At 38.8% G+C, this 22,881-nt stretch overlaps 1 protein-coding gene across 1 annotated transcript; it reads right to left on the bottom strand.

Moving 5' to 3' along the window:
* Window positions 1–1,226: 1,226 nt before the first annotated feature.
* On the bottom strand, window positions 1,227–22,433 carry LOC145766897 (PAS domain-containing serine/threonine-protein kinase-like). Its single transcript, XM_082578604.1, has 22 exons — window positions 22,322–22,433; window positions 21,418–21,561; window positions 21,060–21,168; window positions 20,386–20,515; window positions 19,665–19,841; window positions 18,856–18,999; window positions 18,197–18,331; window positions 17,494–17,590; window positions 17,136–17,278; window positions 16,581–16,696; window positions 16,435–16,488; window positions 15,614–15,948; window positions 14,775–15,182; window positions 14,024–14,202; window positions 13,441–13,638; window positions 9,322–9,425; window positions 7,062–7,224; window positions 5,919–6,021; window positions 5,550–5,646; window positions 4,406–4,539; window positions 3,721–3,861; window positions 1,227–3,077 (listed from the first exon to the last, which is right to left on the bottom strand). The coding sequence occupies exons 1-22, from the start codon at window positions 22,335–22,337 to the stop codon at window positions 2,830–2,832; spliced, it is 3,375 nt and encodes a 1,124-aa protein (XP_082434730.1). The 5' UTR covers window positions 22,338–22,433; the 3' UTR covers window positions 1,227–2,829.
* Window positions 22,434–22,881: the final 448 nt, after the last annotated feature.

Consider the following 22,881-nt stretch of genomic DNA (forward strand, 5'->3'; position numbering starts at 1 on the left):
ATTTCGGTACAACTGGGATACTGCGAACAACACAAAGTCTGTTTGATAAAGAACTAGCTGTCAGAATCTGATCGATCCGTTTGATAAAGAACTAGGTGTTAGAATCGGAATCATCAGATGCTGTATCGGAGCACGAGGTTGCACGTCATCACTGGAATCAGACACATCAAGAGGCTCATCGCTTGGCTGTAACTGTAAATCTACACCGTCTTCGACGTTCGCAATGAAGCGTCCACGTTTTGCGACTTTTTGGCTTTGATACCAATCTACACGCCTCTTTCTCAGAGCTCCATCAGGGTGTTGACTAAGGAACAAATCTATGGCTGTGCTGTGCCATAACGACTGGGAGGAATGTGTAACCCTAACCTAACAAGCGCTCATGTGGCCTCGGCATTTTTATTGCCGACACTAATTTTGAAGACTGAATATATCGCATCAACAAAGTGTATTGTGATGTCACTTGCATCCTGCGGATGTCAGACATCAGCTGATTGGTCAATCAACAATGTTAACAGTTCAAGCATAGACACTGCAGACAGGGTGTATTTTGATTTATCGGATACTTTGACTGCTTTCTAATCCTTTGTGATTACAAGTGGCGAAGTACTTTATTCACAATGCCGCTTGCGTAAAATTTTCTCGGAGTTTCATGGCGGACAAATGCGGCCGACGGAAGGGCGAGACTCGGCGGACAAAATGTCGGTTTTTGTAGGTTAATCGCGCCATGGCCGCCTTCAGTTTCGAGGCCTGCTTTAACAATTGGAAACTTCGCTCTGTCAATCTTGGTAACCATGCAACAATACGTAGGGTCCAGCTCTGTTCAATGTTGCAGGTCTCGAGCTGTCTTTTTTTGTTTGTTTATCTTTATCCTGCATTGCGGGAAAGCGAACTTGAGCGCTATGCATCGGTGTACGCCTTCCGACGTACACCTGACCCACGCTGCAGCCGACGGCAATGTCTGTTTCCGGTTGTCTACTCTGCTTATGACTTAAATTTGGAACTACCCATCACTCGTCTTATTCAGGCATAGCCTAGTCTAGAGGCAACAAAGAGCGAAGGTATTACCTCTACAGGTAAAAACGTCCCACCAGACTGCAACTCAACATGGAAGGCCATATCGACTTTTGATGGGAAATACAAAAGCATTTCATATGTTTCTGACTAGATGTAGATGACCAAAAGATTAATCAAGCAAGCGTCCGGCATATTGGTCTTTTTTTTTTTATTCGAGACAGAATTTAGAGACTTGGTAACTAGTCAATACTAAATCTACAAAAAGTGGCAGTGGTGTCTAAAATTAATCACAGTTTGACAAAACAACACATATATCTTGGGTGTGAAAGATTTTCGGGCGCAAGCGAAAACACAAACGTTGCAAGACGTAAGCGAGAAGGCAGTGGAACAGGCAAGCAAAAGATAAAAACGTTTTTACGTATTTTTTCCACTTCACGTAAAACACAGATTTGCTTATACCAAAGTGCGGCTAGCGGATATTATTAAGCTTGTACAATGTACAATTGTACATGCCCCGTTGACATAAACGTAAAAAAGCCAGTGTCAACAGTGTCTTCTTTAACACATTTGTTAGTGCAATTCAGAAGGAGTGATTTGAAATTATGTGTTTTATCGCACTATTATTCAAGCATGAGAACAGTACAATCTTATCAAACTGTTCTGCGCAGGTTAACAAAACGGCTAAAGTTCAGTGAAGAAGCCGTCTCGCATCTGGACCATCTTACGTTTGAAAAGACTGTCTTTATTGGTAAACACACCCGAGAATCTGTTTCCAAGCTGACAATTTATAAATGTAGATCTCATGTGCATAATGTCTTTAATGATATTGGAAATTTTTGTTGGACGATGTGTGAAGACTAGAGCCAAATAACACTTAGTTTTCCTACACATACACAGATATGAAAACCTTACGTCCAACTTATTGAAACAGAACAAACAAAAAGTATCACCTGCACATAGGCTATTGACATGAGCAAAACCAGCACCATATTCAAACTTAGGCTGTACGAAAATTAGAAGAATAGCTTAACTGCCGTTACGAAATGCAGGCCAAAAACTGGAGTGTATGTCGACAACGAACACAACTCCAGCGCTTAAATATTTTTTACAAAGGAAAAAAACTACTATGACACTTCGACCGATATGAAGCTGATGTAACAACTAAAGCTCTTAAGAATTTTAAAGCACGAATGCTTATTACAAATCTTAAAATAAACCACTTTTAAACAATAAACGTTGTTCAAAAGCGATGCAAGCATGAAAAATAGCATTGAACCAGTGTTAAACCACATATGACCCTTGAACAGCTTGTAGAAAATAACATAGGTGGGCTTTTTTGATTTGAGGGCTGAAGTACGTTAAGTGTCTTGTGTTCATTTGTGAAGATAAATAATTAAACATACATTATACAACTGCAAACAATATTATTGATAATTTGCAATTCAAGAAACACACCAAATGCTTAGTGAACATGCTCCAGCATAGCTATCTCGAAAAATGACTAATTTTTTACATAATTTTCGGTCTTAGAGTATTTTATGGACTACAGCCCGGCTAACTTTTATTACAAAATCTACTTCAGGCTGTTCGCAACAGCCGAAAACATATCCGTAAACGTTGTCCGTAAAAGTCCGTAAACGTTGAACCAATGTAAAACGACGGATTTTGCTGCCTGGGAATGGAAATATATATAAGCTGAAGTCCCGGATGAATTTTTCACGCGAGAGACATCTCAAATTAAACCCGCTCAGTAGCGTCGGATAAAGTGTAAAACAGTCAGAAACTCATTGAATTGAGCAGGAGGTTGAAAAACACTTAAATCGACTTGTTGAGTTTGACATTCTCCAAACTTCGCATGATTGGTGCAAGATGGCAGGCGTCGTTCACAATCGACAAATTTTCCATTTTGTTCGCCTCTGACCTGTCAGGCTTGCCGCCTTTCCAGTGTGCCACATGAGCAGCCAGATTTTCGCTGCTGGACATCACGCTATCTTCGAAGTACTGGCTTCCGTCGCCTGTCGCAACTGAAGGCTTCTGTGGTTGTCGAGAGGAACTTTGCTTCACTGCAAAAACGTAATTGTTGCATGATGATGTGGCTAGTGGCTTACTACAGCAACAAATCGACAGCAGTTGTTACATCAGCGTTGACGTCACCGAAGGTAGCGTCACAGCATAGTACACTGTTGTCTAAACGTTTTGCCGTTCGTGGAGTATTTCTTAATTAGTAATTGCAGTGCTGCTTGACATGGAAAAAGCAAACCGAGAAGAAACACTATCATGCGTGAATGGGTCCGTTTGGTAAATAAAGATGTTACCAAAAAGATATACAATTAAACATGGGCGGAATATTTTAATCAAAGATACTTTAAAAGTAACTCAGTTGGCAACAGACAGCACACGTTTTGATAACTCGCGTCTAAAATGGATGGTGAAAGCGTAGAATGTTAGTTTGGGGGCAATTTGAGGGCAAACAAAGTTATGGCCCTTCGAAGCAGGAAGAGGATGGAAAGCGGGGCATAAAGAGGAGCAAGAAAATGGAGGCAAATAATGTTTCAAAAGCCAATCAATTAAAAAAATGTGCCAAGCCGGAGTTTCATTCTTACACGAGTTTCCTACACTGACAAATGCATCTCATGTTTTGACACAATCGCCGAGACAAACAACAATCTACAAGACTGAAACAAACATCAAACTACTGAGCGACACCTGGTGGTGGCACGACTTGATCCCATGAGTATTTGGCGATGTCTATCGGCATGTTGACCCATGCGTCCTCCACAACGTCAGTGATCGTACATCGGTGTTCCGGGACCGGCTGCAGCATCCACTGCATCAGGGACATAAGATCTGTTCGGATCGGTCATTTTAAAAGAAAATTTTGTTGACGAGATATCGCGATAAGTTCTTGCGTTCTTCTGACTGTGCTGACTGACGAAACGTCGGAAGTAAAGTTGGTTAGCATTTTTCTTCTGGTAGCCATGCTTGCAGTCACCAGATGAACGCAAGATATCATATTATTATAAAATGCCTGGTGAACAGTCCTACTCTGTAACAAGTAATATATATTGCTAAATGCAAAGTAGCTGTTCGTGCCTTAGAAAAACTGAGTTTCGAAAATTGAACCGTTTCAACGTCAATTCATCATAAAAGTTGCTTTTAACAGTGAATAAATGTAATCAAACATGCATTCAACGTCAGCTGTGCAGGATGTGATGTTGGGTTTCACACTTGAGACAGCGAAACGATCAAGACTTCAAAAATTAAGTTAGTAGATATCAAAATGGCATGAAAACTACTGTGACAGTTTTAAGTAAAGTAAAATTTTGAAACGCACCTTATCAAAACTTTGATCGAAAAGTAGAAATATGATTAACAAGAATTCAGATACTACCGTTAGACAACATGCTTGGGGGCTTCAGCACTCCATCAACTGTCTCCTCTATGTCGTGGAAAGGGTTTTCCCCGAACACGAGAGTGTATAATGTGACACCAAGCGCCCAGATTTCCAAACCAGGGCCTTCATATCTGAAATTGCACACGATGTGACTTTTGACGCAACAATTCTATAAAACGAAACATAAGATACTTCGTGCATACATTTTCAAGAAAAATTAAAAACTGTTATATTTGATCTCGACTCTACACTCTAGCATACATTTCTAATAATTTATATAACAAATACAAAAAAATATGGTAATTGGTAACCATTTGTTCTTCTTATTGTTTGGATATAAAAACCCATCATAGTCTATAGCAATATTGTATAGTCTCAAGACTTTACCAAAGGCTTTGAAACCGTCACCACAACTCAGATTTTTTTGAACTAGAAACCCTTCGTGACACTAAAAACGTTTATATTTAAAGTAGTTCCAACCTTTTTTGACATACCTCCCTTAGCTTATGTTGGAAGGTTTCTTTCCTCCCTATTACATAAGTACTCATTAAGTAGGCATGGTTTATGACTGAAAGAGTAGAAGAGTCTTTGGATAAGCCACTGCAGTTACAACATGGGTTGTCATACAGCATTAAAACCAACATGCCTGTTTAAAATAGTTATAAGTTTCTGGGCAGCCGATTGTAGCATCGAATAGACAGCCATAGACACGTGTTTCGCCCATGAGGCTGGGCTCATCAGTATCGCACCGTATTGTCTATCGCTGTCTATTCGATGCTACAATCGGCTGCCCAGAAACTTATCGTTTATTGGAGGTCTTAATGGCTAGCGTGAAAGCTACACCGTTATGGTTAGCGAAGCGTTACTGCTGCTCGCTGTACTAGCGAGTGATCAGCCTTGTGCTGATGGCCGGGAAGAACACCCCTTCTTCATAAAATAGTTATATTGCATTGCTTAACTTTGCAGTGAAAAGTTCATCCCTTGAAATCATGAACTTTCTCCTTCGAAAGGAAATCCTCCCGCTTGGCAACCACTGGTGTATTGGCTATGACGCCAAATCACCAGAATTTGTTGATCAACAGACGCATGAAGAAAAGAATCGATGCCAAAAATCACTAATGCAGAAAAATCTCGCACTTGCCTTTCTCCCAGCAGGACTTCAGGGGAACAATACTCAATGGTACCACAGAATGTTCCAAACGTCTTCCCTGGTTTGTAGAAGGCGGCACTCCCGAAATCTGTTAAAGTAGATACATAAAAGATGGATGCATCGGAGATTCTGCATTTGCAACTAAGCTTTTCAAAAAAAGGAATTATGAAAGCATATTCACTTCTTTAAACATACAAAATTACTAGCATTGGACTTCATTTGGTTACTGGACTCCATTAATTATTAAAATTCTTCATTGACACAAAACTACAATACTATGCAACGAAAGGCATGATCACTCACTGTGTTCCGTAATAACAATTAGCTCTGGCGCCGCATAAAAGCTGATCAACAACTCACCAATCAGCTTGCAAGCGAAGGTTTCATCTATGATGACGTTTTCATCTTTGATGTCGCGATGAACGATTCCCTCCTGGTTTAGGAAGAACACAGCCGAGGCAATCTGCGAGGTACAACTTGTCAATAATTTCGTTCTTTATCAGAAATACGAAGAATTCGATCGCGAAACTTAATACATGTCTTGAGCTTGTTTAGCGGATGCTTAATGGATATCACTTTAACCTGTTTGTCTAATTAAAAAAAAAGTTCAATGAGCGCAATGCAACTGCAACAACCATCATGACTTTCTACAACTTGTTTTGCATCTGATGCTTCACACACGTGAAAAAATGCTGGCATGCCGCTTGCCACCATAACTGAATACATTGAGTGAAGTGTTCAAAGAAAAGGAAGGTTTCTAGCACCACCGTGATAAACAAATTGTTGCCAATTATTGTCAATGCATTCGGCTATGCAATGTGGTGTGTAGTGCAGTTGTGGTTCTAGGGCCGGCAGAGCAAGGTAATGATTTCAACTTTACGCACATCATTGCAAAAACGATTCTTTGTCACACTGACTAAGTGACTAAGCGTTTACGAACGTTGATGCAATATAACAAGCAGTTTCTTTGCAGGCATCTCACCACTAATCGATCGTAATCATAGTTATGAAACAAGAAAAATGACAACAACCAAGCAACAATTGCGTAGGTTTTCACGTAGCACTGTGCTGCTACTTAGCAGTTGTTTGGACAATATCAGTCAACTAAGGTGCGCTGCTGTCAATCATCTGCTTATGGTGCAGCAAAATTACAAAACAAAATCCATCATTTTCAATGTAAACATGACGGATTTTGTTGTCTGGTTATGTAGTGCTGTGTGATGATAAAGTTAAAAGCATCCCAAGCCCAGCAAATCAATTCTTTTTGACATTGAATCAACGTCTGCAGACGTTAAATTACATTTTTCTGGTGCAAAGTCAAACTATGGAAAGATATTTATGGAAGACCAAAAATAAAGCCGATTATCATTTTCGACAGTAGCCTTGCTTGCAGTCCCAGAAGAAAGCAAGAAAGTCATCATCATAAAATAAGATGTTTTTGCGCTTGAAAGCCCCACTTTGACGATGGTTTATATCGGTGTAACAGTGTAACTAATACTATACCTGTCTGAATATGTAGCTGGCAAGCAGCTCGTCCAACCTTGGCTCTCTGTCGATGAATTCGAACAAATCCACTCCTCTGCTGCCATGCTGCGGCATTACCATGGCGAAGAAATGCTCGTTTTCGTAGAAATCCAAAACTCGCACTATGTTTGGGTGATTCAGTCTGCAGAAATGATGTTATTTCAATGTTAATGCACCAAAGCAAAACGCATATTGACGTGTGTATATTAAAGAATGTTGTTATACATTCATTGTCTTGACCAGTGGTTCCCAAACTTTTTCAGCTTGTGACACACTAGAAAAATTATAAAATGCTCGCGACACACTTACAAGAGAAGAAAAGTTGCTTTAAAAAAAATTATTTTCACGTGTTAATGGGATGGATGTGCTTGTTTATATGACTGAAACAAGGCTGCATTGTTGACAAATATACTCGCATTTCATCGTCAATTCCAAGCAGTCTCTCTCGTTTACAGCTTTTAATTTCAGTCAAAACAGAAAAGCCATGTTCACATAGCCATGAAGATGCAAATGGCAATATAATTTTGATTGCTTTTGCACCGATCATGGAATAGGATTTGGAAGCAGACAGCCAAAACTCATCCAAGTTTTTTTGTGGAAACAGCGTTTTAAAAAACGAGCTGTTTCGTAAATCAACAAGCTGTTCTTCTGCAGAAAGATTACTTGATTCATTGCTTCTAAATGGTGGGAATTAATGTTGCAGTGTAAGCTGAAGTCCAGACAATGTGTTGATGATTGGCGGAATGATTTCTTGTTTATGAATTGATTCATTAAGAGCAGGAAACTAATTAAAGACTTTCTTCTACAATCAAAGACAACTCAGAAAGCAAAAGATTTTCATCTACCAATTTGAATATGGCTTCTCCTTTGGTTGTGCCCTTCATTTCTTTGCAAAACAAACATTCATTTATCAATGTTTCATATTTTATGAAATGAATAAAAGCCAGCAGATGAGATTTCCCGGTTATGTTAGTACATTCGTTAACTTTTAAAGACTATAGTGCAGACAGCTCTTTGTCTGTAGCAACAAAGTGGTCGCGAACTTGATCCTTTAAATCTGAGGATAGCTCTTCTATGCTTCGTGAAATTGTGTTATTTAACAACGGAACACCAACTTTTTCTGGGGCAGCACTACCAAGCATTTCTTCAACAATAATGGCTAATGCTGGTCCAATTATTGATTCTGCTTCCGTGTGTGATTTTTTACATTTCGCCAACAAGTGTGCCACTTTGTAACTTGCAATCAATCCTTTTCCTGCAACTTGGGGTAGCTATTCATGATCTTTACCTGCTTGTTTGGGACTTCAGGTTCGCAAAATATTCTTTTGGTTTATCCTTCAGTGTTGGAAGATTTTTCTCCAAATGTCTGCTAAGCTTAGTGGGAACAAGCGACTCATTAGATAAGGCTTTATTGCAGATAATGCAGAAAGGTTGTTGGTTATCTTCGGGTCTTGAAGCAATAAACCCGTAGGCCTACTGAACGTATTCTTTTTTATATTTACGCTTAGGCTTTTGCTGTGCTGTCTCTTTCTGTTTGGATGTACTAGCTTAATCAAAATATTTTTCCATAAATAACTTGGTATTTAGGATTATAAACTGAGATCTAAATAAATAAAACCCTTAAAATAGTCAAACATTCTTTACAGTTTAGGAACCACAGTAGGCTATTAGAAACCCAACTTATGACGTGGCAATTACCCTACTGTATCGGAAATTCCATAATTGGTTTCATCGTCATAAATTATGTGCTTATTTATCCTTTATTGAAGCAGTTACAGCGCTTTTAAGTCGCATATGCTTGTCTGCATGGCTTATTTTAAATATTTATACAGTTCTTTTCCAAAATTCCAAAAAGATTTGCGGCACACTTGAGAATCTCTGGCGGCACACTAGTGTGCCGCGGCACACAGTTTGGGAATCACTGGTCTTGACCATTTGATAAGAAAATTATTTGCTGTCTTGCAAGCTTTGCAGTTAACTACTTCACTGGGCTACGGCTGCACAGCCGAATGGTGAGAGTCATGACTTGACGTTCGAAAGGGCGCCGGTTCGATACCGCTCAATCTTTTGCAAGACACATAAAGGCATGCTTGAAAATAGACACAAAGATTGGCCTTCTTGCCTTCCCGTCCGCTTAAACAAAATCTTCAACCACCTGGATACAAAAAAAAACAAACTGGACGATACATCAACGAAGTATAATGACAATCATACAATGGTTTGTGTCGTGTGAACGTACTTTGTGAGTAATGCTACCTCCAGCGGAATCTGTGAAGCGGTTTCGTAATCATCTACCCAACATTCCTCCAGGACCTTTTCCTTTCTTATGAACTTCACAACGCACTGTGGTTGAAGATGAGAGGAAAAAGTTTTAGAGATAATTCAAGAAATTGTTTGTTTGAATAGCATGAAGTAAACTTAATTCACTTGTACAACAACCTTGCAAAGGCTTTAATAAAATAGAAAGCAACTACATCTGCAAATAAAAGGATACATAAATAACTGCTTCCGAACGTACATAATGCTACAACAACAGAACTGAATGAATGAACGAATAAAGAAAACGTAGAACCAAGGCGTGTAGAAAACAAGGCAATAATTAACTGAGCAATAAGCTTGAGGGACAGAGCGCCGTGCTCAGAAACACACGACATTCTCCCCCTCTCAAAATTGCATTATATATAGCACAACCACGCAAAATATAGTTCATAAGCGTAACTTGGACAGCAGGCGTGATTTTACATGAAATCAAAGCAGACTGCTAAAAATATGGCACTGCACCATAACGATCAACCGAACGACGAATACGAGTAGATCTGCGTAAGTGTGTTGTATCAGTGGTGGGCGAAGACGATGACATAGAGTGATCAGTAGTTTCACGTTGTACAATGTTGCCATCGTCACTACGCACACTTAAATTTACATCCGGGGATGTTGAAGTCACGTCATTATTTACAAATCCATTGGGTAGAGCAATAGCCTCACCATTCGCCACTGGAGGAGGCAAACGTATTAAGTTTGCTTCGACTGGAACATCCTGGTCAACCGGTAAAACAGGTTCATCCGATTGTCCCAATGGTGCAATATCTTTGAGAGAAACCGTTGTTTCTCTGCCAGAAGGAAAACGAACACGAGCATAGTTAGGGGTGGCGTGCATGAGCTCTACTTCGTCAACAACAGGATCATACTTTGATAAACGAACATGACGCCGTAGAAACACTTTATTTGGTGTTGATAACCATGTCGGCATAGAAACTCCAAATGACGATCGACGTTTATACACAAATAACCTTTCGTGAGGCGTTTCATTCTTGTTTAGCATCCTCGAAAACAAAGCTACAGGGCGTCCTTGCTGATTCAGCGTTGCTGATACTGCGTTGTCGGATGCGTCGGTTTCAAGCACAAACGGGAGTTGTTCATTTACTGTCCCAAGAGTAGCAATGCTCAAATCTTTTTTCAACGTGGAGAGAGCTTGTATTGCTTGCTTATCAAGTGGAAAAGTTTTTGACAAAACCAGAGGTTTAATTTTTTCCGAGTACTGAGGGATCCACTGCGCATAGTAAGCAAACATGCCTACCACGCGCTGAAGTTCTTTAGCAGTGTTAGGAACAGGCATTTCGATAACTGGTTTTATTCTTTCAGGATCTGGTTCAACCACACCTTTCGAGATGCGATATCCTAACAATGTTATCGTTTCTACGCAAAAACTACATTTGTCTTCATTAAACGTTAGATTACAGTCTTTTGCAGCACCCAGGAAAACTTGAAGATTTTTATCGTGCTCCTCGCGCGTCTCACCACACACCGCAACGTCATCAAGATAGGCAAATGTTCCTTTGCAAGCATATTTCGAAATGATTCCATTGATAACTCGTTGAAAACAAGGCACTGCATTCTTAAGGCCGAACGGAATTCTTTTAAAGTGATACAGCTGTCCGTTGGCTTCAAAGGCGGTGTACTCTTGTTCTTCAGGCAGCAAGGGAACTTGGTGATAAGCGCTGCGTAGATCCAGAGTAGAAAACCATTTGTACTGAGAAACATTATCTATAATGCTTTGCATGTTCGGAATCGGGTAGGCATCGAGCAAAGTAAATTTGTTTACTGTTTGACTGTAGTCCACGCACATGCGTTTTTTATGGTTTTCATTTTTTACAATTACCAATTGAGCACGCCATGGTGACGTGCTTGGTTCAATAACATCATCACGCAAGAGTTGAGCGACTTGATTCTTAATAAAACTTTGATCAGCTTTAGAATATCGACGTGATTTGGAAGCAATTGGGCAACAGTCTCCTGTCATATGCTCAAATAAACGTACTGGCATTGGGCTCCTCAAAGGTTTTAAGGCCCCAAGGTTCAAAGGTTGTTCAGATCCTCCAAAGTTAAAATTTACGCATTTATGCTGTTGTAAAAACTCACGTCCAAGAATTACGTCCCAGAGTAGTCCGTCCATGACACTGAATTTCACATCAGCATAATCGCGATCCAGGAGTTGTAGAGTTGCAAAGCAGGAGCCTCGAGTTTTCACTGATGAGCCTTTTACAGCTAAATCCACATGCTGCTCGTCACTATAGCTTACTTTCAAGTTAGCGCGATTACTGAATTCATGGCTTATGTGGTTGTTTTGGGCGCCCGTGTCAATAAGGCATTTAGCTAGTTTTCCATTGATCTCAATGGATACGTTTACGTTTTGATCTGATTTAGACATCGATGTGAGAGCTGCCAAGCTTGTTGATTGACATGCAGCTGTTGCGTTACTGCTCGTCGAACGGCACACATTAGCGAAGTGGCCTTTTTTGTTACATTTGTAGCAAATCTGTTCTTTGGCAGGACATTTGTCTCTGGGATGAAGTCTTCTGCCACAAAAGAAGCATTTTTTCTGCTCTATTGCAAGGCAGTCGCTTTTGCGAGGTGGCGTTTTGTTGCTGGATTGGGAATCCCAAGAACGTGACTCGCACACAGCTAGAGGATCATTCAAAGCTTCGCCGCCAGGGGGCATAACGTACGCTTCGGCATTACGTTGGGCATCATAAACCGACCGAGCTTTTTCAAAGACTCTTTGTAGTTCCAAGACATTGTCTTCAAGAAGTCTTTGTCGGATGTAACTTGAAGTAATTCCCGCAATAAAGGCGTCCCGAATGGCTGCTTCTTTGTTTTGAGCTGCAGAAACTGCACTAAAGTTGCAGTCAGCACTGAGCTGTTTTAGTCTTTGAAGAAAACTTTCCAGGGGTTCGTCCACTTTTTGCCTGCATGTGTTAAGTCGGTGTCGCGCAAAAATTTCGTTGATCGGTTTATTGTAGAGGATGTCTAACTGAGCAATGGCGTTATCGTAAGTGTCACTTTCACTGATGTGCGCATACACATGTGACTCTAGTAAATTTACTAGGATGTCGAGCTTCGCTTGCGCATCTGCACCCTCAATCCTTGCTATGTAGTTTCGAAATGTCCGCTTCCAATGTTGCCACTTTCTTGAGGCTTCCGGGGAGTTTGCGTCGACCCCAAACACTTGGGGTTGCATGAACTTATGCATAGCTACTATTTTATTAAATTGAAGTAAACTTAATTCACTTGTACAACAACCTTGCAAAGGCTTTAATAAAATAGAAAGCAACTACATCTGCAAATAAAAGGATACATAAATAACTGCTTCCGAACGTACATAATGCTACAACAACAGAACTGAATGAATGAACGAATAAAGAAAACGTAGAACCAAGGCGTGTAGAAAACAAGGCAATAATTAACTGAGCAATAAGCTTGAGGGACAGAGCGCCGTGCTCAGAAACACCGTTCAATCAGCAGCGCTGACTTGTTCAAAATTGTACGTAAATGTAACTCTTAATTTGAGACAAAATCATAAAGGGTTACTAATTATAGGCCAAAACTCAAAGAAATGTGCTCTAAGAAGATACTGACGAAGCCACCCCAATAAGACATAGAAGATACACGTTTTTCATTGAAAATTAAGATATTGTTCTAATTTTCTCGTCGCATATATGTGCAAAAACTCAAGAGATATACGATAGTTGTGGCAAAACGGAAATATATCTTTTAAGGTAACCTCGGACAAGTACAATAGATTTCATCATAAACGGGACACTCTGATGGGCATTCAGGACGTCAAATCGTCTATCACCTGGTCAAGGATTGCCCAGCCACCAAAATCGGTGACGGATATAGATCAATACATACATGTGGCGACATATTCAAACACTGGCTAAAATAACAAACAGACAGCATATTGTATGAGATCTGCGCTGCACACGACTCTACTACTATGGAAAAGAAATTTACAGACACTAGTTATTTGCGCAAGCGTGTACAACAGTACATTTCTCAACAGCATGTGATTTCAAACCTGTTGACAGGTACGTTTCTGGAGGCAAGTCCGAACGAATCCAAACGCCCCGCTGCCAATTGCGCTCGCTATCTTGTACTTCTCACTGAACTTTCCTTGTATGGCTTGCCACTCTTCAGTACCCTCTCGCGGCGAAAAAATATTCCCACCACTTTCGTTCAGACGCTGTGCTTCCTGTCTGATGGCCGAACCGAGTGACTATTCAAAATGATGAAAATATTTTTAATCGGGCTGTATGAAAATGACATTTTCATTTAAACTTCATAAAATAAAAAATCTTTCATGGCAGTCACGTTAAATTTGGTGGTATTTATTTATTTGGTACCGGTATTATATTTATTTAGTACCGGTATTTAAAGTGAAATTTGAGGATGTCACTTGATTAAGTTAAAACATTTGCAGTTTCCAATCACTTGTTCAAAGTTCTGTTTGAATAAGCTACTAAAGAAGCCGCTATCTACGGTGGCTAAAGCTTTATCAATAAATTATTTAAGTTTCAGAACCTGACTGGTTTTGTTTACTTCAATTGCTCAAACTTTGAAATACTTGAAAATGGAAAGAAAAAGAACAGCATAAAACTTACATAATCCAGCATGCCGCTCACAGCAGACGCATTCAGGGATGGGAGAGTGGAGTTGAAACTGCTGTACAGTGTTTGATCACTGCTCAGTGAAGGGTTTCTTTTATAGTTGTCTAGCCCGAGACCCAGCCAAATGCAATACAAATTGCATGTGGCCAAGTACCGCACTTCATACTTGACAGCTGCAAGAGATGGAAAATTGTCAATTACTGAAAGCATGATCCCATCAGTCAAATAATACGAGTCAAATGTGGCTTTAACGAATTGATGCAAACTGGGACAAGCCATTCAATCCGAAGAAACAATAATTTTGATCATATAAACTGTATTCATTTATTTATTCAATTTAACTCGATAGTAAAACTTCAATTTGTTCGTATTTCTCCGCTTGAACCATTTTGTCAGTTATGCCTGAAAGAAATATTGGAGATAGGAATACGAAAATGTAATGAAAGAAACTAACATTTCAAAACCGCTAGCCTTTTATTTAGTAAATCAGCCATTTTGCATTGATTTTTCGTCTATAACCGTTGAATCAATGAAATGACTGATACGCAAGCTGGGCAAGCTGAGTTATTATTGTAATTTAATTGTTGTAAAAATGGCAGAAAGTTATTTGTACTTTTATACGAAAAGAATCCTGGTCTAAAGCAAAAAAACTAGTGAAGTTAATCTGGAGAAAAACAGATCAATCCCAACTTCACAGTAAAACCGCAAAAAAATAAAACGTTCTAAATATGAAACTACAGTATACCTATTAAAGACCCGTCCTTGTGTCTAGCTTGACCTTCATGGTGACCTTCAGTAACCTCTATGGTGTGATCGACACGTGACCTCGACTTGCTCGTGGCCAGTGGAGTTGACGTCACATTTTCAGATTTCTGCAAATTCAAAGGCTTTTGCGTCCGGACAGAAGTAGGGATGGGATGAAGAGATTTGGACTTGATTTCAAAGGAAACACTCTTGTTCTCTTTGTCTGCATCTTGTTTATGGTCGGATGTGCCCTCAGGATTAAAAGAGTCATCAATAGATTTGTAGTAGGAAGAGGAGGAAGAAATTAGGGATTCATCTTGGGAAGAAGAACGACAAGTAGGACCTTTGCGAATTCCCGAAGTGGAATGAAGAGGAGTAACTGCACTCTTCCCAGCAACAATCGCTTGATCTGAAAAAACATTACGCTTTGAAAATCTTATCAACTGGCGACATGAACGGAAAAATAAACTTTCACCAGGAAACGATGGGTGAACAGATTACAGAACCATCTCCTTCAGTATTGTGAATCTTCTTAAATGTTTGACCAATGGAAACGTACATAATAAATGGGATGTCAAACATTTTGTGATTTAACTGATGGAGTGATGAATTGTTTTGATTTTGCGTAACAAACACCTCAAAATACAGCTAAAAAGCATATCTATTCTCAAAACGGAATGTTTCTAAACAAAAAATCTCACGCAGGCAATTAAATATATTGGCAAATTAGCCACATTGACAAAACTCCGTTTTATCATAAGAACAAAGTCACCAGAACTACAACTCGAAAGTGTTGTCACACAGTTTGAGTAATTGTCACCATATTACTTTATATTTTACCTTGTAATGCGTCCACGCTCGTGTTTAAGAGAACGTTGATCTTCTTTATAGCATCCGATTGCTCTTCTTGCCTGGCATCACTCATTGATATTTCCACCCAGGAGCTGGTGCTCTCATCCTGCGTTGGAGAAAGTTTTGCATCTTCCCCTGCTCTTTGTGTTGAGATAGGAGTACATTGACCCAAGAGAAGAGAGTTGATGTGATGCAAGGTTGAGTTGGAGGGAGAGTTTGACAGGGGTAAGTTAGGTTTGGGGGCGTCGGGGCTGTGAGGGATCAAACCCCCAGATGAATCGGAAGACAGAGCAGGGTTCGTTATCACGTCAAAGGTTCCAAAGCTGAAGAGGAAAAAAATGTTGAAAATAAAATCAATCGCACACCATGTCATGGAGGGACGTAATAGCCGCTAAAGGAATGGATCTTTGAACGCAGAGGACGAAAGTGTGGCATGTCAAAAGGCAAAGGTTGCTGTTTTACAGTGGTGTACAGTGTACAAACAGTGGTTTATATGTTTAAGCAATGAGAAGACACTAAAATATTGCATAAATATATGGGAAATATAAAAATTAAGCTAAACTTAAACGGTTGTGCTGTATCCATTTCACGCGTTATCTTTCATGTCTACACATTACACAAGTATTATGTTTCTTCAGGAGTGTTCGCCTGGCCGCTGTTGTTATATCGTTCTTATGTAAACTCAGAAGTTTTGCTCTGAATAAACAGCAGTCGAAATCAAGAATGGACTGTTGCTAACTGCACCTGACGATATTATTCGCGATAAAGATGAAGGCGATGATAAACAAGATTGAACAACTTGCACTTACCTAGCTTTCGTTGATTCGCTTCCCGAGGATTTTGCCACGATCGTTGATACATCGCTACAAGGTAAGAGAGAAGTTCACAATTTATTAGGTTCCTTGTGTCACGTGAGATAACCAGAAATATCCAGAATAAACCAGAAATATCTCACCTTTCTTTCAGTTCCTCCTGCTGTATGAGAGAAGCATCGTCTTCCCCAGGAGAGAGTAAGTGCCCCACCCGGGAACTGTTATTGATGAGCAGGTCCGGCAATAACTCGGATATGTTCTGGAAATGTAACAGACTTTTTTACGATCACAATCCAAATTTTCGAGTTTTTAAGCCGACATTGAAAGCGTGTCTCGTTTTTTATTTATGTTTTGTCACTATTGTCATGTTGTGTGAATGAAACAGTTAAACAGATTTAAAAAAAAAACGACAATGTTTAATTTGTGTTTTTATATACTTTATAGATCTGCGATTCTGCATCCATTGCAGATATGCGTTGCTCTCAGCCCTTTACAAAGCAATCAATTTAAAAAGCAGTAAATGTGTGATTGCAATACAATTGCCATCGAACCAGACATATTCACGGTTGTCATCTTTACAACTCCTTGCAAAATCTACCAGTCTGACAGCATTCCAATAATATCGAATAAAGGTTGAGTAAAAAAGGCAAAAAAAAACTTGGCTGACAACCTGACATGTTACAACTGTTTAAGTTTACCTTGTTTTTTAATTGGCAAGAAGTGTAACCGAGCAGAGCAAGCGAGAAGTTGCTGTTGACGTTCAGAATTCTCCCTGTGGTAGTGACCGTGATCGGGCCACTGACGTTGGTGAACAGCCAAACGGAGGCGATATAACGCACAACTAAAATAATCACAAAAACAAAAATGCAGTGATCGACATCATATACTGAAGAGTCAACGCTTGGAATTTAAACTACTTATCACTGCAATGCACATTGCACAATTACAGATACAATAAAAGTGAGTTACGGTAAGCGAGTAGCGGTAGCGAGTAGTTAAGGAAATTCTGAACAATACCGGGGAAGGGAACAACGAGATGTAACGCTAAGCAATTACCATCACTTTCGTCTTTCTCTTGAGAATGGATATACAGAGAGATGGGAAATCTTTGCCCATCCACAGTCGTGCTTGTGGTTTGCTGCTTTCGGAGGTTCTGCAATTTTATCAAAACATTTTATGTATAAAAAAAAAATGGAAATTTATTCTTTGATGAACGGCCTGAACGGACATGTATGGACGGATATTGGGTAATTTTGCATCGAATATTCAAATTTATCTGTTTCGTCGATCTGAAATTCCCATACAAACAATGTTGGCAAAACACTTTAAACATTTTAAGTTTAATCACGTCACATTACAACCTGCCGATGGGACTTGGATAGCTGGGTATTTCAGTTTTTTCAGAATCACATTTACATTAGGAATGTTCAGTTCGCGATATTAGTAATTAAATCTCACTGTCATTATTAACACATGACATTAGAATCACCAACTTTTTGTTTTAAATCATGGAATTGGAGAAATAACATATTAGGAAATATAATACTTGCACAAACCGGATAATTCAGGTTTGAGCAACCACCAACCTAAACCATCACAAATTTGTAACAAAGTCTCTATCTTGCAGAAAAGATTTTTCCAATGCGGGTTTGAAAACCAACATCCTTTTAGGACATCCGACAGGACATGATACCCGCTGGAATTCTTAAAAAAAATTCACTGCGGCGTAAGTTTGCGCAAAGGAGACATTAGTTTTAACCTTGTTCAGTCTGGAACCTGGTTCAGGCATCTCATACGACGACATTAACTTTTTGATGCTCGTTCCTTCCAAGTCACTTGATGCAAGATAACCGTGTATTTGTGCAAATTGATCATCACAGGACACAATATCTCCCTGAAACAAATTCCGATTAATGCAACACAATAGGTTCATGGGTTACATAGACAAAATATTTTAAAAAATTGATATTTCAAGACATGGCTACTCTCAAGCCTACCTAGGATGAATTGTGAACGGCGAATGAAAGTTCATTTTCGTGAATCGTTAGTATTTGGACATTTCACTACGTGATATTGAGAAGGTTCCAGGTTTTTATTTTTATTAATCTTCTTCGCGTTACGTCATCTTTTTGAAAAGTTTCAAAATGACAAAAGTCGAAAATAAAGCCAGTTATGAGTCTGCAGATCTGCAACTCCAACTCACAAAGTTACAGGTACCATATCCCCATCCCCAACCAAACAGATGACTGACATAATATCACAAATATTGGGTAAAAGTCTTTATCAGGAAACAAACGTAGTTTTTTGGCATCGCAAGTTGAGTAATGTTGAATCGGTGTAAAAAGAATAACGTGTGTGCTGGACAATTCAGACGTTGAATCAATGTAAAAAAAATGACTGATTTGCCGTCTGGGTTACCTCTTCGTTAAAGACAAATCTTCCAGTGATCCGTACGGCTGGTTCCAAGGCTACAATGCAACAAACTCTCCCAGAATAGTTTTCACGTTTCCTAACCCAGACAGAGACCGCCACGTTTTCATTGCGTCTCGTCATCACTTCCATCTGCAGAAGATAAAAATATGTTAATTGTTTTCTGTACCTTACACAATACTTATCACCCAATCGGGTTGAGACAAACAAAATGAATCATATTGCAGCTTTTATGAACGGGAAAGGTACATGCTTTTCATGAACTCTTTATTATTCCACGTTTAAAAATTTGTGTGTTTTTGTATACGATTACAAGAAGCACTTTAACCAGAAAATTACAAGGCTCGTTGATGCTTCTTGCCTACATGTTTTTTCCTTATTTCTGTATTTGCTGATTTTGTTGTTGAAAGGCAAACAGATCTCTTTCTTTTTTGTTTTGTTGAGTATTTGAAAACGCAATGTTCGCAATTATTTGAAACCAGCGCTGGCAGTGCATTACGCAACATGAAACTGGGCATTATAATAACACGACGGCTAGTATCTCTCGCTAGCTGCCAGTTTTTGAGCAATTACATCACTCATCTAATTTACACTAATGGCGATGGCATTTAACACGCACCTTAACCGGGTGTCGAACCGGAATCACATGGCTGGAAACCAAGCAATTTATCGACTCGATCATACCACTAATACCAAGAGTGAAAAAAAAGCAAATCAACGTTTTTTCAATAAAAAGCGTTTGATTTGCTGTCTGGGAACACTTGCTTAATGAAAATCATGTTTTCAAGCATTGTTACCACTTTTCCAGATACGACAGTTATCTCCCCTTCAGAATCACTGATGGCCTGCATGAAGGATTGTTTGCTGGTGGCACCCTGTGGCGGCTTCTTGAACAAATCTGTCAGCTTCATTTTGAGCAAACTTTCGGAAGTGTAATCGAACAAACAGCATGCCTGTTTGTTGGCTGTGAGAATCTGCCATAGAAATTTTCAGAAAATAAAAAAGGCGAGTTCGGTTTGAGCTGTCACAAAGTCAATTGCGACAAAACGACATTAACTCTATACCATGCAATAAATAGCAGCAACAGTCAACACTACCAAGAAAGTGCTTATTGCCAAGGAAATTTTATTTGAATAAGAACATTCTGAAAATTATGCTAAGAGTGAAACAGGCTGTTAAGTTTTTTTGGAGTTAAACGTTAGCCTAGTGAAGCTATTTGCTTGAATAATATATTACAATCATATTACAGTATATATCTAATTTTTTTCTATATCTCATAGTGTTATTTTTTTGTGAAACAAATTTTCCAATGAACATTTGACCACCCATACCTTAAACACGTTAACAAGTCAGGTATTTATGTAACACCCTGTATCTGCGTAGAATATTCGGAGTGTGTATAGTTTCCATATTGCACTCAAGTACACAGATATCATTTTAACACAAGTACACTCGAAGAAGATTTTAACAAGTGGAAAAACAATCCAAAGTAACAAAAGTGCACGGAGAAGTTCTTACAGTGGAACTTTCTGCGTCTATTGTTAAAATCGCCTTGTTTGAAGTTTTGACATTAAAGTTTGATTTCTCCGATTCTTCTACGTCACGAATAGATGACCAAGATGCGGCCAATGAGAGCCTGGAATGAGGTCTGAAAGGAAAAGCAGTCAAAACAATAAGTTAACAACATCACAACTTTCACAAAGGAATTGTGTGTTAGGACACACTGTGTTAGGTCAAAGAATCAACAGGAATTGCAACTTTACCACATGTCAACAAAAGTTTCATGCTTTAAAAGCATAGTTTTAAAATTTTTGAGCTGAACCCGTCTTTCGGTTCTGTCAGTAAATAATGACTAGAACTTCTGGTATAAAGTAACAAGTAATTTTTCTTGTAACTATTGTAAGATTGCATACTGTCAACGAAAACTATGTCCTATTAATATTATGATTACAAATGTTTTCTTTAAAAACAAATGCTTCTGAGGAGAAAAGACAACCTGACTTTTACTCTTAAACACAAAATTATGCAATAGAACAGTTTTGTTTACAAAACTTTCTCCGATTCAAGCTTGTGCTACCTATGTAACCCAAGCCATCCAGGTCACAAGTATTAAAATTACTGTTAATAATATTAAAGAGTAAAATATTCATTCACAATGCAAATGTTGGAACAAAATAGATCAATACCGGTACCTTGAATTTTCTTTTGATTCGCATATAGATGAGAAAGAAGCCTCCAGGTCCAGGTTACTGTCATCATTGCAAGCTCTACCTCCATAACTATATGAGGAAATCTCGTTTCCTAAAATTAAATGTATTGTAAGATACAAGCTAAATGGTTGATGAGCAATAGCATGTTTGTAAATAAAATGGTTGCAGTGTACTGTTGTGGTAAAACAAGCAATAAAATCATCAACTTGGTTGAATTCGTTAGTAGGGACTTCTCTCAGGAATGTAGCTCATCACAACTTCCAAATATGTGATAACAAATTTAGCAAAGCTGCTTGTCTAACTTTCACTGCAAAGTTTGTTCTAGTTAACTAAAGTGTACCTGTAAACTTGGCAAATCCTTTCAATGCTGTTTCAAGTTTCTTGCTGCGCTTTCCTCTTCCCAGGGTTGGACAGGATTGGTTAAGCTCAAATGAATCATGATGTTCGACTGCAACACCGAGTTGCAGAGCTCGTTCACATTTTTCTACAATGTAGATAAGTGAAGTATCAACAATTGGCACTGAATTTATATGTCGGTATTGTTCGCTCACGTGAAGCAAGCGAAACCAATGGATCTTAAGAAATGGATTGATTTTGAAAAAATAATCATAGAAAGTAGGCTACAGTTTCTGCGAGTCTGCTACTATTCGGTGAGCTCCTAACCTCTAACCCTAAAACATCAATGATAATTAGGCTACGGTACCCAATAATTTAAAAAAAAAATTGAAAAAATCACCGAATAGGGATCGGACTCACCGAAACGAGCCATTTCTAGTTTCTGCAGTATAGTCACAAAGATAAAACACTGTGCATTCAACTTGTCAGTAGTATGTATGCAACTATGCATGCCTTTGTCAGTAGGTGGTTTCATACAGCCTCATTGGGCTAATAAACAACAAGAAACAAAGCTTAAGGCAGGCAAAACATTTACACTTTTCTATTTCAATCAACACATTTTTTTACTTTTATATTCCATCACAGCTAACCCCTTGGCTATAATTTATGATATATATCAGAACAAAATTTATGTCTTCACTCTTTGTTGACCTTTATGCGAACAATTATAATAAATAATATCATACTGATAAATAAAAATAGACAATACCCATTGTGAGAAAACCATAGTTCTACTGCTACTTCTACTGTGCTGAGCCACTTCTTTCTACAAATTAGTAAGTAAGACTCCGGACACGCCAAAACGCCAATATCCAACTCCACAGCACTGTTATAATCGCTTCACTTACTTGAAAGTTTTTCCATGTGCACAATGCTGCACTTCCCTTGTGAAATCAAGTTAAATCCACCAGTAATGCAACTTTTGTACTACCATAAGTTATGCAATCTTATATACTAAGAAGATGCTCATATACGAATATTCTGTTATAGAGATTTGATAACTTAATGCACGTGACCATAGTCTACTCTATATAATGACAAGTTCAGTGACAATCTATTAATTAATAATCATGCTGTCAATAATAATAATCAGTATTTATATAGTACCGCATCTACAGTGCAAATTATGCTCCTAGGCGCTGTACATAATAATGGTGGTAAAATAATATGGTACTTTCAGTCATAACGTTAACTAAACTAAAATAGAATGTTGTCAAGCGAGCCTTGAATTCATTTAAATTTCCAGCTTCCTTTACAAAAGTAGGTAAACAGTTCCAACAACTGGCAGCAACAACTGAAAAACTGCAATTTCCATATCGGGTGTTACATAAGAGCAATTGGTAACGCAGAGTTCTGGCAGGTTTATAATGTGCATGTATCAAGATAACTCAGCACTACACCATGGAAA

This window comes from Aplidium turbinatum, chromosome 3 (assembly GCF_918807975.1).
Source record: "Aplidium turbinatum chromosome 3, kaAplTurb1.1, whole genome shotgun sequence".
Taxonomy (NCBI): domain Eukaryota; kingdom Metazoa; phylum Chordata; class Ascidiacea; order Aplousobranchia; family Polyclinidae; genus Aplidium; species Aplidium turbinatum.